The sequence below is a fragment of the Astyanax mexicanus genome, chromosome 21, assembly GCF_023375975.1.
Source record: "Astyanax mexicanus isolate ESR-SI-001 chromosome 21, AstMex3_surface, whole genome shotgun sequence".
In the NCBI taxonomy this organism is placed as follows: Eukaryota; Metazoa; Chordata; class Actinopteri; order Characiformes; family Acestrorhamphidae; genus Astyanax; species Astyanax mexicanus.
This window is the reverse complement of record NC_064428.1, coordinates 21935775-21954251: the sequence shown is the minus strand read 5'-3', so window position 1 is coordinate 21954251 and position 18477 is coordinate 21935775. Positions and strand designations below refer to the sequence as shown.

The following is an 18477-nucleotide window of genomic DNA, read 5'->3' as shown; positions in this document are numbered from 1 at the left end:
AGGTAAAACGACTGCAAAAAAAAAGCAGACCAAAAAAAAAAAAAAAAAAAAACAGCACATCAGCAGCTAGCGGTCCAAAACGTCCAGACACCAAAGACAACAGTCCTACACATAGAAGGAGAAGTATAGAATGAGCCCTTGAGAACTCCTTCTCTTACACGCTAACTGCTAAGCCCTTTACATGATGATTCAGGACATTTCAAGGACAAAAAAAAAAAAACGATGGTTACATTTAGCACATCATCACTATAAGCTACCCTACTGGAGGAGATGCTGTTGGAGCAATCGTTAAGGTTGTCGAAATTGTCAAAACAACAAGGTGTCATTCCCAATCGACGAATCAATCAAACAGCAAATTGGCAAAATGACAAATAATCTTGTGCCAATTAAAGCGTATATGAAGATTCATTCTAACGTAACTACTGTAAGTCGTTAAAGCCACATTACATACAAAATAAAAAAATGAAACAGACTTCTTCAGGCACCGTTATCATGTTATTGCAGCCTGGCAATGATAAGATTCCACAGTTTCTAACAAGTGTTAGAGGAATGTAACGTCTTGTCACCCTAATTTAAAATTTAATTAAATTCAAATTTCCCCCAAAATACTCAAAATACTCCCATCCGCTGGATGTGAACCTAGCATAAACAGCGAATGAACAACAAAACCATAAGCCATAAGCTTATTCATGCAAATTTATGCTGGGTGATTATAAACCCAAAACAATCTGGATAACTTTTGAGATTTCTAACATTAAAAACCCTATCCTGATTGGTTTCCCTCCACTGATTTTCCAATTCTTCTCTAAAATTCCCTAAAACATAAAGAAACTGAAATTTAACCCAAGTCATCTGGAATGGTTTGATGTGAAATGTTTAACTATAGAAATTTGATTTGAATTCTTAATACGGGTTTTAATTGGGGGGGAAAAAAACGTAATAAAAAAAAGGAGTCTCCAAAAAAAAAAAAATCCAAAAACATTTTAACCTGAAAAAATCATAATAATATTAATAATAATAATAACTGACTTCAAATTAGCTATTAAGACATAAATTAAGTCAAAATGTAGTTGGAATTTTACATTTTGCTTTTTATTTTTATTTATTTAGTGAATAACCTACTGTTGTAAGAATATCTTTCTGTTACTTAAAGTAAATAAGGCAAAACCTACTCCTGATATTTCATTGTTTAGTTGAACTTTATTTTAATCGTTTTAAAGGCAGTGAAACCCATGGATTAATGATGATTTTGTGCTGTTGAAAGGCAAAATAATCCCTTTAAAGATATGTACTTTTAATTATAAGGTGGTGTCTGACATTGGAATTCAAATCTAAAATCTAAAATAAAACATAAAATAAAACTGTTTTTTAAGACTTGTTAATGGCCTTCCATGCTTGTACAGATATTGTACGATAAGCAGATTGTGTAATTACTTTGATGGATCTAATTGAGATTACAAAATAAAATGGATAAAATATAAAATGTTATAGTAAAAAAATTGCTTCGTCATGTGAGCCAATGTAATTCTATGTAATCTGCATGTACTTTTCTCAGATTTAAACACGCTGTGAACACGAAACAGTGGAACCTGCTGAATTCTGAATTGGTATGTTTCCCTAAAACATGTAGACTATTTCACACCAAATCACTCTGAATGACTTCAGACTGATTATATTTTGGGACTCTACGATTGCTTTTTCTCTCCTTTAAATCTACACATTCTAAACTGAGTAATCAGGGAATTTGGGTCCTGCCAGTAGGTGTCATCAGTGCTCCACTGGTACCTTCATCTCTCTCTGTCTTGATGTCATGAAATGACAAGAAACAGGGATGTAATGGAATCCACCAAAAAACTGCAAATCTAAAGCGAGGCTGAATGTTAGAACTACAAAAAACAACGACGAGTATGAAAGTGTTACAGGCAATATCATTTGTAGTTTGAGGCCCCCATTTGATTAACCATATCTTACCAATAGCACATGCTACCGGTCTGCTCAGTTTGCTGTTTTGAGGCTCTGTTGACGTATTTCCCTGCCTACATCGATGACGATTTCATTTTGGCCGGAAGGCAAGGTCAGAACATGTCTGAGAAAGCAAGAAAGGAGGTAACAAGTAACGAGTAACAAGTACTGAGGATAACTGGGCTCACGACCAGCCAGCCATTCGTTTCTTAGCGGCTATGGTAGCAGCGAGGAGAGAAGCTAATCATGCTAGCTCTCAAAATATAGAAGAGAACGGGGCACAAACATAGAGAACCGCGACCGAGACGTAGATACATAGAACTTCTGCACTTTTCTCCCCTTTTGTAATTTTCCATTTTTGATCTGAAGCGAGTGAAGTGTGCAGAGAAGAAACATGTTTAGTCAGCTGAAGCTCAAAATAAAAAAAAGTCAGATCATCTCCTAGTGCAAAGTACGTGAAATAAAAACATATATGTGTTTGTTTGTATGTGGTTTTCAGAACGTGGGTGTCCCAGAACAGTGTGACGTCTTCGGTAGGACATGGCCTGGACCAGCTCCTGCTCGTCTTCTCATCTTCTCTCTTTCTCGTCTTGCGCTTCTTCTCCTCCGTCCTGTTGTTCCTCCATCGATGCTGGGGCCTAAAGAGCACTGAACATGTAAAGCGCAGCTGGGGGCTGGCTGGGCGTGAACTTCCACCGCCCGGCGTGCCCCATTCCGACCCAGTATGTCCTCGCTGCTGGCTCCTCACCAGAGGAGGGCGTGTCTCCTCCTTTTCTGGCGGGAGATGGGTTTTGGAGCATGCTAATTCACTAGCGCTAGCCCTCCCAACCACCGTGGTCCGAATCACTCCTCCCTCGGGGTGTTGTTGTCTTCCAAAGGGAAGATCCCAGCCAGGCAGGTGGAGTTCTGGCTTGCCGTCATGGTGGCCACCGTGTGGAGAAGGACCAGGACCAGCAGACAGAGCTTGAGCCTGCCCTGTCCCAGTCGCGGTGCCCCCGAGGAGGCCGCGGCACCGGTGGTGGCGGCGGAGGAGCCATGCTGGCACGAGGGGTGAGTCCTTTTGAAAGTGCCACGCGAACGATTGCTGGATTTCAGGTCCCACCGTACGTCACAGCACTGTGGCTCCTGCTCAGCGTTCCCCGTCTCCAAAAGCCCTACAGGAAAAACAGCAAGAAAGAAAAGACATAATTTTAACATTTAACATTTTTGTAACCTAAACCTAAATTTACACTATTTGGGTAGCTAAATGTGTGACTAGAATTGAACTGCTTAAATCAATTTAAAAGTTAAAATATCACTGGCTATTTAGCTAAATTTGTGATTAAAATGGAACTTCTGAGGTAAATTCATAACTAAAATTGCACTGCTTTGGTAGCTAAATATGTGATTAGAATAGAACTGCTGAGGTAAATTCATAAAATAAAATTACATTGCTTTGGTAGCTAAATATGTGATTAGAATAGAACTGCTGAGGTAAATTAATAAGCTAAAATTAAACTGTTTTGATAACTAAATATGTAATCAGAATAGAAGTGCTGAGGTAAATTCATAAGCTAAAACTGTGTGAATAGAATATAACTTATGAGATAAATTTATAAAATAAAATGCATTGCTTTGGTAGCTAAATATGTAATTAAAACAGAACTGCTTAGGTAAATTTATAAGCTAAAACTGTGTGATTAGAATAGAACTTCTGAGATACATTTCTAAAATAAAATGCATTGCTTTGGTAGCTAAATGTGTTATTAGTACAGAACTGCTGAGATACATTTATGACTAAAACTGCACTGCTTAATTTGATCTCATGAAAACTGTTACAGAATGCTCCTGCACTTTTTTCTCGCATTTATGTTTACAAAGACAAAGTGTTTTTTCTTTTTAAAGAGACGTTAATTTATTTTTTAAAAAATGAGGTTTTAATCTTTCTAATATTGCAGTTTTTGTATAAACATAAGGTGTACAGCTTATTTTTTAAAGGATACATTTTGTACATAACTGTCTTTAAAAATACATTAAGGTAACACAAGCCTCTGCATTACGTTTAAGTAGCTTGGTAACTTCCTTAAATGCACTTCATTGCCTTCGGTAAATCACTCACATGAATGTAAGATTGTTAGAATTTGCTATTTAAGCAATAGAACACGAGAGGGAGTGTGTTATCACGAATAACATCACGGCTGTGATTCGGTCGTAGGCATGAGCCGAAGGCGAGTGCTGTAGATCATCACAGCCGTGATGTTATTCGTGATAACACACGACCTCGAGTGTTCTATTGCTTTTATACAACAGTTTCTTTTTTTTTTACAAAATGAATAAAGAAAATAAATCAAAGAACTTTAAGAAATTAAGAACGAATATGCTTTAATATGGACTGTGCCTTCCGCCAAAAAGTAGTTCCACCACAACTGTAACAGAACTGAAACTTAACTACAAAACGGTGTATGGTTTATACAGACCAACACCACGAAAGTTAGCTTTAAAGCAAAATTGGGAATAAGCGAAGATGGTAACGTTAGGAGCGTGAAATAATGCTAATACTCTCCTCTCCTGCTCTGTGGAGTCGTCTTCAGATGAACGCTGCGCATTTTTTGAGCATTTCTGCTTGTTTTGCTGGGTGGTGTTGGTTTTAGCTAGCCGGCTGGACTGTGGTTAGGTTAGCGTAGCTTGCTTTATCTCAGCATTAACTTAATAACGTTCTGACTGTCAGACGCTAGCCTGTGCTAAGCTAACGCTGCCGCTGATGCCGTTGATGATTCTAAGCTGTCCTGTGTATATACGCCGTTACTCGGCAACGCGTCGGTGGAGCGATACAGGTTTAGTGTGAGAAGGCCGTGCTGTTATCACATATATCATCACGGCTAGAACACTTCTCAACCAATCAGATTGTGAGGTCGGAACTAACTGTTGTATAATCTGCCTTTAATACTGTTAAATAACCATTCCACCTCAAATTCTGCTGTGGCGACACACTGTCTTCAGGCTGAAGATGCCTTTTTTAGGGGCTCTAAACATACCGTCTAGGGCAGGGGTCGGCAATTAAGTTTGGCCGCGGGCCAGATTTTTTCCAAGCCATTACATGGCGGGCCACAAGCACTTGGCGGGGCTGATGTGGGTGAAATCTGTGGACTGACCATTGGGGGCGCTATTAATGATATACCTGTTTGTTAAATAAAAAAACTAAACGAATAAAAAAAAAAATAACAGAATAAAGAAGCTAGCAGTTATCTAACAGCCCGTGGCTCTATCAAAAAATCTTTAATAAATTTTTCTGTTTTGGAAAATTAAGTTTCTAAATAAAGAGCATTTTTGAGACGGACAGTCCGATTTTTTTTTTCATTATAGTTCAACCTCACGGGCCAGATGTTTCTTGCTTGCGGGCCGCATCTGGCCCGCGGGCCGCCTATTGCCGACCTATGGTCTAGGGTATTTTAAGGTGGAACAGAACATAAAACTAAGAATACAGGTCTAGTTTTTACAGCCCTGAAAATATTTTTTCATCTGGTATAAGTGAAACTATGCTTTAGTCCACGTCTTTTTTTTTTTTTTTACTGATCCAAGAAGATATAAGAAGACCTTGAATGTCTGAAATGTCTATACTATACAAAAGTGCATTCAAGTATAAAAAAAAAAAGATTTAACACTAAGCAGTTTTGAAGCATTTCTTTTAGTTCATCCACCAAGAAATTCATTCATGCCTTCATACCCTGTAAAAAGGCATCTGCTGATTGTATAACTGTATAAAGGAAGATACAGGTTTTTGATAGATAAACAATATACAGCAGGATGAATAATATGAAAACATTTATGCATCAGTCTTTTATATGCAGAACCCATCTCGATTCATGGCTCACAGCCTAAAGTAGCACTACGTAACTCTTCAGCATTATGTAAATCTAAATGTCGAAATGCTGTTTTGCATTAACTTCTCCCACAATGTTGACATTAGCATATTAAGACGTTATATAAAGGAAGAACAATAATTTTAATGCTCAGATAGTTGGTAATAAATGGACATAAAGAGGTTTAAAATTGATGCTTTTAAGCCAAAGTAGCATTGGACTTGCTGCTGTTGACAAAAGGTCAATTTGCGCCAAACTGAATGACTAAACCCTTTCTTATAGGAGGACAAATGGATAATTACAGAGTGCAGGCTGAGGCTAATAATGGCATGCTATGGCATGGACCCACATCTCTAAATACAGCTGTGTGTGTGTTAACTCTACTGTTAATACAATAAGAGTTTTTATCTAAACTGACCTTTAAAAAAAAAGATAATTTTCAACCCACTTAATGTTAAACTGAGTGAGATAAAACAGTCACAATTTGCACACCAGTCCGATAATGCTCCCCTCTGAACGGGGAAATAGCGAGCACGGTTAGCGGCTAATGGTAATGTGCTAGCTGGGGTTAGCAGCAGGCTACAGGCCGATAATACTCACCTCTGTATAGGAAAATAGTGGTTAGCGGCTAATGCTAACGCAACTCTAGTCTAGGTGCTGGAGAACTAAACTAGGACTCCTTTATAAAACTGTACTTCAGCAGAGTGGCTTTTTTTTTGCTTAAGAGTGCCATACAGTGGGTAATTATACAATATGCAGAGTAAAAACTGTAAAAAATTGGCATTAAAGCATTTTTTTTAATGCGAAGTATAAAACATGCTGCTTTATTTAATTCTTTGATACATAATGTAGTACATAATTAATAATTCTAATTTGTGTTCTTTCATAGTTGTGTTGTTTTCAGTATTCATCTACAATAGTGAATTAGTAGTAGTGTGTCCAAACGTTTGACTGGTACTGTATTTTCCTTTTTGTATACTAGAGATGTACCTTTTTTTTGCCAAAACCTAGCAAAAAAACCTACCAAATGTTAAACAGGTTTAATTTCCAGTAGAAAAAAAAACCGACAAAGCACAATACATTTAACTCAGCAGTGTTATTCCAAACATAAATGTACTTAACCGGCGCTTTTACAGTTTTAAATATACACTACCGTTCAAAAGTTTGGGGTCACTCAAACAATTTTGTGTTTTCCATGAAAAGTCACACTTATTCACCACCATACGTTGTGAAATGAATGGAAAATAGAGTCAAGACATTGACAAGGTTAGAAATAATGATTTGTATTTGAAATAACATTGTTTTTACATCAAACTTTGCTTTCATCAAAGAATCCTCCATTTGCAGCAATTACAGCATTGCACACCTTTGGCATTCTAGCTGTTAATTTGTTGAGGTAAGCTGGAGAAATTGCACCCCACGCTTCTAGAAGCAGCTCCCACAAGTTGGATTGGTTGGATGGGCACTTCTGGCGTACCATACGGTCAAGCTGCTCCCACAACAGCTCAATGGGGTTCAGATCTGGTGACTGCGCTGGCCACTCCATTACCAATAGAATACCAGCTGCCTGCTTCTGCTGTAAATAGTTCTTGCACAATTTGGAGGTGTGTTTAGGGTCATTGTCCTGTTGTAGGACGAAATTGGCTCCGATCAGGCGCTGTCCACTGGGTATGGCATGGCGTTGCAAAATGGAGTGATAGCCTTCCTTATTCAGAATCCCTTTTACCCTGTACAAATCTCCCACCTTACCAGCACCAAAGCAACCCCAGACCATCACATTACCTCCACCATGCTTAACAGATGGCGTCAGGCATTCTTCCAGCATCTTTTCATTTGTTCTGCGTCTCACAAACGTTCTTCTTTGTGATCCAAACACCTCAAACTTGCATTCATCCGTCCACAACACTTTTTTCCAGTCTTCCTCTGTCCAATGTCGGTGTTCTTTTGCCCATCTTAATCTTTTTCTTTTATTAGCCAGTCTCAGATATGGCTTTTTCTTTGCCACTCTGCCCTGAAGCCCAAAATCCCGCAGCCGCCTCTTCACTGTAGATGTTGACACTGGTGTTTTGCGGGTACTATTTAATGAAGATGCCAGTTGGGGACCTGTGAGGCATCTGTTTCTCAAACTAGAGACTCTAATGTACTTATCTTCTTGCTTAGTTGTGCAACGCGGCCTCCCACTTCTTTTTCTACTCTGGTTAGAACCTGTTTGTGCTGTCCTCTGAAGGGAGTAGTACACACCGTTGTAGGAAATCTTCAATTTCTTAGCAATTTCTCGCATGGAATAGCCTTCATTTCTAAGAACAAGAATAGACTGTCAAGTTTCAGATGAAAGTTCTCTTTTTCTGGCCATTTTGAGTGTTTAATTGACCCCACAAATGTGATGCTCCAGCAACTCAATCTGCTCAAAGGAAGGTCAGTTTTGTAGCTTCTGTAATGAGCTAGACTGTTTTCAGGTGTGTGAACATGATTGCACAAGGGTTTTCTAATCATCAATTAGCCTTCTGAGCCAATGAGCAAACACATTGTACCATTAGAACACTGGGGTGATAGTTGCTGGAAATGGGCCTCTATACACCTATGTAGATATTGCACCAAAACCAGACATTTGCAGCTAGAATAGTCATTTACCACATTAACAATGTACCGAGTGTATTTGTTTAAAGTTAGGACTAGTTTAAAGTTATCTTCATTGAAAAGTACAGTGCTTTTCCTTCAAAAATAAGGACGTTTCAATGTGACCCCAAACTTTTGAACGGTAGTGTACCTCTAATAGAACTGCTACTGTAACCATAAAATGTACCTCACAAGTGCTATTCTAAACCCAACTTGTATCTTTCAGCTGGAAGACAGGCAGTGTGTAAGGAGGTAGTAAAGTGAGTAAAATGATATAGAGCGTGATAAATGATGCTCTACATTATTCATTATTTTGTTGAATTAATGTGAGTTTAAATTGACTTTTGATTTGGGCCATAAATGTACCTCACAAGTGCTACTGTAAACATACGTGTACATCAACACTGCTTTTGTAAGTATAAATGTACATCACAAGTGCTACCCAAGTCACATGTGAGTGAAATGTACACAGAGAAATGCAGCCAAGTCTTTTGGTGAACAAACAAATGCTAAAGCTAACTAGTAAGGAAAGCTAGCTCAGCTAAGGTTACTATTCTAAACCCAGCTTGTATCATTCAGCTGGAAGACAGGCAGTTGGTGAGGAGGTAGTAAAGAGAGTAAACTGATACAGAGTGTGATAAATTATGCTAAATATATTATTTTGTTGAATTAATGTGAGTAAAAAAAAATGAACTGACTTTTGATTCTGACCTCAAACTAGAATTTACAAAGCAAAGAGTAAGCAGAGTGTAAGTGTACAATCGCAAAGACCATCAAATACGTCATGATGAAACTGGCTCTCATCAGGACTGCCCCAGTAAAGTAAGGTCAAGAGTTACCTCTGTTGCACAGGATAAGATCATCCATTGAAAACAGGGAGCCACCAGACACAACACCTACCTGTACATATAAAACTGGGAGTGCCTCCGTGTATAAGATCGTCATTGTCAGGCAATATGAACGGACATCGCTGCTGGACCTCGAGACAGTACTGCTCACAGGGGACCTTGCGGCTACAGTTGGACTGATTGCTCTGGAAGAACTGAGCACAGAGCCAAGGCTTGTATACAATCTGCAAAAAGAGAAGAACAGCACTATTAGCATTCTGTTAACCCACTATTTGTGTTGTTATTAGGGATATAACTGTACACGTATACTGTGCATTCTGCTCATCTGCATACTGCTGCCATCTCAAGAGCTTGCCTTGGAAAATACTATGCCTTGGCTAGTATCATGGATTTTTTTTACTTTTTGGACCTGTACCAACCCCATTTGAAAAACACCAAATCCACCGGAGATCCTATATAAACATAGTTAGTTACACATGTTGTAAAGTAACATTTGACATTGCAAAGAATGTTATTGGTGTAAAAATGTCTTTATTTTGAAACATTTCTAACTGTTGTTTGTCTCACTGCCTCTCAGTCCTTTTAGCCAATCAGAGGCGATATATTTGCATGTATGAATATTCATGAGCAAGAGCCAAAATCCTATTCCCCCCCACTCCTCCACCTGACTAAAGCACCAATATACCAGATCACCGGAGCACTTTTTTTTCCACAAAAAAAAAACAGCTCACAAGGCATTCATTCATTTCATTCATACTAGAAAAAATTGGAATGAGACCTTTAAGCTGAAACAAAAAAAAGTTTGAGTTGGCCTCTAGACTCAAAAATCTAGTGCAGTAAATTGCCTTAAAAGTTTGAGTTTTATTCAAGTTTTTCATTTTAACAGTGCGTAGCTCATTAATAATGACCAAGAGTTTTCAATATCAGTCTAAAGTCTCTTGAACCTAACCATGCACCTTACTCTAGTGCTGGGCGATATGGGAAAAATCATATATCACGATATGGAATTTTTTATTTTTCAAAAAATATGACAAAATAATATCATTGCTTACTTTTTCCCAACTTTATTTCAAAGTGACATTAAATCAAAGTTTCACAAATGAGAATTACTACCTTTTAGTGCAGCAATATATATGTATCAAATGAAAACAGATGAGGTAGATGCAGTAGTTAATTTTTTCAAAAGAACAATGCGTCTCTATTGTTCAGCTCTCATGAGTTTATTAACGTAAAGCATGTCGTAATCCGGCGTGTCAACCAAATAACGTAAAGCAGCGTCGCAAAACCACATTATGAAGCTTTTTATGCTCTTTATGCTTTATTTTACTTTATTATCAGTTATATAAACCGAGTTTATGCAAAGTGGCCACGCCAATACATTTCATCGTAGCCTACTTTATATATTTGCATGAATAATTGATGAAATTACTGTAGAAATGATAGAGACAATAGAAGGTAAGTAGCACAATACGCACTTTTCTATTGTTCCCATGATATTTATCGTCATATCGCACAGCACTACCTTACTCTTTACACGTTTACATGTCGTTTACATTTCTCAGAGGCTCACTTCACTGCAAAAATGTTATAATTGCACTACTAAACTTTTTGCATTTTTTTTACATTCCACTGCTGTAGATAACATGCACTTACTTGTAAATAATATCCATAACACATTACTGATTTCATATATATATTTCCATCCTGAGTGTAAATTTAACACCAATTTAATATTTATGTTTAGTTAATTTCTTTCTTTCTTTATTGTATATTTTCTACTTTTAGCTTTATGTGGCATACTTGGCGAGGAGCAAAGAAAGAATTTCGTTGTGTGAGGAAACTTATTTCTTACTGTGCACATGAAAATAAACTCTTTGAATCTTTGAATTGAAATGTTTAATAATTTATTTTATTTGTTTCTGGTAATTGTTTATCTTCCTTGCAAATTACAGCATTGCAACCCAACACTTTCTTTCTGGGTGCAACAATTTTTTGCAACCATTCCTTTGACAACAAGCATGCATAATAAGGCAAACAAACATTTTTGTATCACCACCTTCACATTGTTCTCTCCCTCACAGCTCTATCTCTATACTGCAGTACTCAGAATGAGCAGAAGAGGGTGCAATATATATATATATATTTTTTTTTTGGTTGTTTCTTTTTTCTGAACGTGGCTTATGCACACAGGCTCTTTCCCTCGTTGCATCAATCTTACTCAGGACTCTGCTCTGTTGTTTTGTCACCTCATTGCGGGTCACACAGGGCTATTAAAGTCGTAGTCACAGCATGAAAAACAGCTGCTATTAGTTCAGGATCTGTCCTCCTGTTGCGGACATTAGATCCCCAATCAGTCCCTAACCTGTTCTGCCCTCCCTCTCCCTCCTCTCCGGAACATGAACGTGCATTACGCTAGCACATTTCGTACGCGTTTCACCAGGCCCGCTTTTTTTCAGTCTTCTTTTTCAGGCTGGCATGTCTGCATATACGATGAGAGCGGAGTGGGCAGTGGATGGGGTCGCTAGCGAGGGTGACAGCACTGTAAGAATAGCTCTAGCTCATTTATTTTGCCCTACATAGTGCACCCAGCATAGGCCGCTGTTGAGGAAAAGGAAAGAAGAAGGCAGCGCATCCACAAATTGCAGTGTGTGCGCGCGCGCGCAAAAGAGAACAGGAGACGTAGAAAAGCAGGTCATCATTAGCACTGTCTGGCTGTCAGAGAATCTGGAGATGTAGACTCATTTGTGAGGCTTTCTTTCTCTTCCTTTTCTCTACGTCTCTCTATCTTTTAGCCTCTCTCGCTCTCTCTCGCACACACACGGTTATACACACTAGGGGTGGGCGATATGGCCCGAAAATAATATCACGATATTTCATGGTATTTTCGCGATAACTATACTTTTGGCGATATGACAAAACACTGAATAATGTCAAGAATACACAACTGCTAGAAAATTAAAATAAAATTTTATTATTGCATATAATATTAAAAGATAAAAAAAAAAATATATATATATATATTATATATATATATATATCAGATTTGTAATAGAAGGCAATGATCCAGAATGTCATGATACGAATGATACTAATAATGAACTCCAAATATCTCCATATATCTAGGATTAAAGTAAAATAAATGATATAATGATATAGAAATGATATATATAATCTGTCTTTAGTAGACATATAATGGGAAAGGAGAACAGTGTGAGTTTTTCTTTTGCTAAAAACTGTAAAAATAAAAAAACTAGTAGGTGGGTGATATGGTACGATATTTCAGGGTCTGATATCTTTCACGATATTCAAACATGTTGGCGATATTATTGCGTACGATATGATATGGCACACCCCTAATACACACTCATATATTCAGTTGTATTTAAGCAATAACACACTTGAGTTTCGTGCTGTATTGTGTCGTATTGGCACTGCTGTGATGCGATCGTAAGCACAAGGCCAAAGGCCGAGTACTGTAGATTAGAACAGCAGTGCCAATACGACACGTTATAGCACGAACCTCGAGTGTGTTATTGGGATTATACCAAAGTTCCATTATCGCTGTTTATTGAAAAAGTTTGAGTTAAACAGGATGAGAAAATGCGATCGGTTTGGTTATAAACACTCAGCCAGTTAAAATAGTTCCATAGCTGCTCTGCTTTAGCTGCGCTGTAAGCTCTGCATTATTGCATTATTGGCCATTTCAGTCAAAATTGTGGAAATATAAGCATACTGTAAATAAAAAACAAACACCTTGCTCACACAGATAAACAGTTTTTAGAAGAGAAATCTGTGTAGATTAAAGTCCAGCGCTCGTTTGTTTAACTGAAAGAAAATGTTTTTTAAGAAAAAGTATTAAACATTTTGTTTACTTTGTGAGAAGTAAAAACCCTGGTAAAAAAATAATATTCTTAATTGTACTTAAACATACTGAGAAATGTCTAAGTATGCTGTAAATATACTAACAGATGTATGTACTTACTTAAAATATATTAAAAATACATTAATAAATTTAACATCAATTCTTAGTACATTCCTAATATTCTTGGTGTATAATAGTGATACAGTTGTAACACTTATTAAATTTATTGTAATTTTACTGTAGGCATATTTAAAATATGGGGTAACATACATGAAGTAGTATGTTTAAATGTTACTTAAATATAGTATATTTAAAATAGTTCTATTTTAGTACAGTTAAGTAAACTTTTTAAGTACAATTTAAGTAAGATATTTGTACTATTTTTATACAATTAAGGTATAATAAGTATAATATCTCACTTTTAATATATTGATTAATAATGTGGCCACAAGTACACTTTAGTGCACTATAGCATAATAATGCTTAGTGTACTTTAACCTTTTTTTTTCACTAGGGAAGGTGGATTAAAAAAAAAACGGATATAATGGGGAAAGTCCCGATTTGATAAGAAGATGGATTTCTGCACTACAAGGTTCAAAAGTCCGAATTCCTGAAGATTTGCTGGCTCCTTCACGTGTCTAGGAACGTGCCTCTGCTTTGGATATCCAAAAAGCGCTATATATTGCATAACAAGATCTCAACAAGAAGTTCCACAGCTATGAATACTGAATCTGAATCCCTTCACGCAATCCCACACAGTGGTAGAGGAAGGTCAAGAGGTTAAAGCTTGGGGTGCCTTCTGGGAATCCGAGTGCAAATGAAGCAGCCAAATGCCAGAGAGCGCCACGATTACCAACCGCAGGGCCTCTCGAGTTTGCTCGTGATTGTGTGGCCCCCAGCCATAGTCAGAGGTTATGGAAACATTTTTCAGCACCAAGCATGGACACGCGCGATACCAACAGCATCAGTCAGAGACGCAAAGGGATACAGACTGAGCAGGAAAAGCAGAAGGGCGGTAAGATAAATTAGAATTTTTTTTACCGTAAACACAAGATAAATTTATACAATAAATGCTGTAATCGCAAGAGATGCGATAATATTGTGAGTAACAGCTAGGGGTGGGAATCTCCAAGCACTTTTTTGATTCAATTCGATTACGATTCAGAGGTCTGCGATGCGATTATAAAATGATTATCGATGCATCTTGGTAGTACATTATCTGTAGCAATCCATAATGAATTAACTTCAATTTTACTGAAGTTTTTAAAACTCCATTTTATTTTAGATTTATATTAAATAAAAATGAAAGCAATATGGCAAGGAGAGCACACATTCCAGAGAACCGAATAAAGAAATAAAAAATAAAAAAAAGCACCTGTAGCACCTGTGCCAGCAGCTCTAATAAAAAAAAATGTTTGTACACTTCAGCATATTTTGAATAGCTAATAACTTAAACACCTCCCTTATATTATATTATTTCTTTGTTCGGGTCTCTGGAATGTGTGCTCTCCTTGCCATATTGCTTTTATTTTGATTTTATATTTAAATCTAAAATAAAATGGAGTTTTAAAAACTTCAGTAAATTTTAAGTTAATTCATTATGGATTGTTACAGATAATGTACTACCAAGATGCATCGATAAGCGTTTTACAATCGCATCGCAGATGGTTTGACATCACGAAGTTCAGTAAAGAAAGTGATCATAGTTTGTTACTTTCAATAGTTTAAATGTTTATGTTTGTCACTTTAACATACATACAGCTCTTAAAAATATGAGTTTCTTTGATTTTACCAAATTGAAAACTTCTGGAATATAATCAAGAGGAAGATGGATGATCACAAACATCAAACCAAGCTAAACTGCTTGATTTTTTTGCACCAGGAGTGGCATAAAGTTATCTAAAAGCAGTGTGTACGAGTAGTGGAGGAGAACATGCCAAGATGCATGAAAACTGTGATTAAAAACCAGGATTATTCCACCAAATATTGATTTTCTGCATTCTTAAACCTTTATGAATAAGAACTTATTTTCTTTGCATTATTTGAGGTCTGAAAGCTCTGCGTCTTTTTGTTATTTCAGCCATTTCTCATTTTCTGCAAATAAATGCTCTAAATGACAATGTTTTGTATATAGAATAAAACAACAATGTTCATTTTACTCAAACATATACCTATAAATAGCAAAATCAGATAAACTACATAAATTGAATGACAGCTCTTTAATGAAAGAGATGTCCTCAGGATTCTGAAATTTCAGTCATCCTAATGTGGCTATGCAACATCATGTGCATATTTGTATAAAAGCTTGCAATATTACTCTACCATCTCTACTTGGTATTTCTCAGCTTGAGATCTCTGCCCTGCCTCCTCCTCCACCTCAGATGCAAAGCTCTTACAGGTTGCCAAGTTGGTGAGGACACTAAACGTACACAAACAAGCGCACAAGCACAAGCTCAAAAGAAGTTTTGCAATGGCTGCTACTGTAAGGTTCTTGGGGTATTCCATTTTGGTAACCACTTGCTTGAGGGATGTCTTTCTTTGTTGAGTGATTCAACAAACACTGTATCTGTAGAGCTTTCCAGGGACTGACACTGGGGCGTCAGATAAGCAAGGTCACAAGCGGACACGGACACGGTCTACTCTTGATCAATAAGCAACATGCTATCCCTAATGGCGAATGATGCTACAAAGAAAACGCTCAATGGCCGCTGAGGAGTAGCGAGGCTGAGGGCTGCAGACAGATGGATGGATAGGAAGAGACTGTGTGGAAAAACAGGACTGTTTGGACTCTTGCCAAGAGTTTGGAATATATTTATTGCTGTGGAAATGCATACACAAGAAAACACACACACACACACACACACACACACACACACGATTCCATCTCTTATCAACAAGCATTACATAACACAGACATCCTCCTCTACAGCATTAGCCAAGTTTGGTAGTATGTCTTAGGTACCTCACAGTGTGTGTATGTGTGTGTGTAAGTGTGTGTGTGCCCTACGCACATATCTCACATGCTCAATGAAACTTCATTAACCATACGTTCCTCATTAATGATTCAAATCTAATTAGACTGCTTCCGAGGATCATTACAATGCATCAATGGTAAGTAATTATATGAAAAGAGACTTGCCACATTATTACGAAACACGATTAGATTAAGAAACCTGGAGTTTGTGCAATGCTGACTGTAATTGTGAGCCAATGAGTGCATGCACTGGGGACAAATGCCACACTGGAGGCAGTTAGACTTAACTCTCAGCTACAGGGTGGTGGAGTGCATATAATCATTTAGGGCTGAGTTACAGACTGCAGGATCGAATTAGATGTTCCCTGTGTTCTGAGGGCACAGGCTAATGTGTTTAGGATGTTTTTGGCCGTAGCAGCAAGCGCACTTTCTTTCAGGAGGCTGTTCTCTCCTAATGCACTGTTCTGTGAACTTTTTTACAGATTTTTTAACTCGAATGTATGGGTCCTATTTCATTGATCTATAGGTGAGTCGTCAACCTTGCAAAATGCAGCTTGATTTAGGGTTCAGTGTCAGTGTGTCTTTGTTATCATAACGATGGGAAAAGTACACCTTGTGCGATTCAAATCATGCAGTCCTCAACCATGCAAAACACAGCTTGATTTAGGGTTCAGTGTCAGAGTGTCTTTCCTATCATAACAACGGGAGAAGTACACCTTGTGCGACTCAAATCATGTGAAAGGCATGTACTAATTCTCTTAGTTAATTGTAGGTGTGTTTTGGGGCGTAATGTGCAAAAAAAAAAAAAAAAAAAAACTATCAGCGTGTTACTTGCCAGGTGCGCTCTGACTTTGGCGCATTGCTATTTCAGGGCCACAGCTACCTAGGCGCGTCCAACAACTAGCGCTACTTAGCAGGAAAACTGGAAACCATCAACTGAGGAAACTCAGGAAACTGACCTGCACGCTCATTCATTATGTTTGTTGTTGATGTAAAAGTTTGCATAGCTGCCAAGATAGCAATTCGACAGAAATGTGCCCTAACGCAGACTGTTGGCTGTTGGGTGTAAGATAGCAATGAGCATTGTGACACTATGCCTCGCACAGGGTTTAACCTAGGACCCTAATATGGGCAGTGGATCTCTTGTTTGTAATAATTGCATGATAAACATTTTAACTAAAGTGTTTTAAGACAACGTTCATCAATTCAAAAATTGAAAACTCAGTTACTCGTCAATAACCACCAATCATTTAACAGTAAACAGTTAATAGTAAATAGTTAAACCACATGGGCAAGGGATTATACTGGCATACCTTTGTCAAGCACTACACAAAACAGAATTACATTCATAAATGCCCCTTAAAACTTCACTGTGCGAAACAGAAGTATTAAGTTAACCATGTCCAGACATAATGCTGATTCTCTGAGCTCAGAGGCATCTTTGATCAGATAAACCAGTTGTCCAGATCTTTTTTTAGGAGAAATGAATGTTGTGAGCTCTGGACATAAGGGACCATTCAGACTGTTATCAGCAACAAGTTAAAAAGCCAGGGTCTGTCATGGCACAGGGTTGTGTCAGTACACTTGATGCAGCGTTCAAAAAGAAAATGCAAACACATTACTACAGATCGTGGTTGCAAAAGAAGTAGGCACCCTGTACTGTTACACACCATAAGAACTATGAGGTAATGAATGAACCTAAAACACCTAATTACTGGGCGTCCTTGGTGCCAAGTGTATTGGAGACAGGGTTGCCAGGTCCAACAAAAAAAATATCCAGCCCAAAGTCAGTCTAAAACCCGCCCTTTAAAAGTGGGCTTAAACTAGCCCATAATATATGTCTGTCACACGTTTGAAGTATTAGTATATTGTTAATAAGAGATGTATTATCAGTATTGCTATTGATCTTAAAGTCATTAATAATATTGTAACATTAGTGTTTTATTAGTTCTTTTATAACAGTTCTATATCCCAGTCAGGAACATTTAATAGAAACATAATTAGCAAAAATAAAAAATAAAAAAAAGAACTGACTTTTATTTACTAATTTCTGTTCTTGCCTCTCCTAAATTCTCTTTTCTCCTCTTTAACATTTTTATCATCTTGTGATTTCTGGTTACATTGTGATTTCTGGTTATACTCAATCCAAGGCATCACCCACTTTTTTTGTTTTTTGGCAGCCGCTGTATTTTTTAAAAGTAGTCCAAAAAAGCACCCCACCATCTCAAATTTTTTCTCTAAATTATTTTTTTTCACCCGCAACTGGATTTTCAAACAAGCACAATTTGGCGGAAAAACAGCGAACCTGGCAACTCTGACTGGAGAACTACCTGAAGGTACTGTGTGTATAAAGCGTGTTTTTAACTCTCTCTGCAT

General features: G+C 37.5%; 1 protein-coding gene across 1 annotated transcript in view; it reads right to left on the bottom strand.

Moving 5' to 3' along the window:
• Positions 1 to 1022: 1022 nt before the first annotated feature.
• Positions 1023 to 18477, bottom strand: part of nalf1a (NALCN channel auxiliary factor 1a) — a 98851-nt gene continuing 81396 nt past the window's right edge. The window contains exons 2-3 of the mRNA XM_007228706.3: positions 9318 to 9489; positions 1023 to 3116 (exon numbers count right to left, since the gene is read on the bottom strand). Of these exons, the coding sequence (XP_007228768.3) occupies positions 2806 to 3116; positions 9318 to 9489 (483 nt within the window). The 3' untranslated portion in view covers positions 1023 to 2805. The remainder of the gene's footprint in view (positions 3117 to 9317; positions 9490 to 18477) is intronic.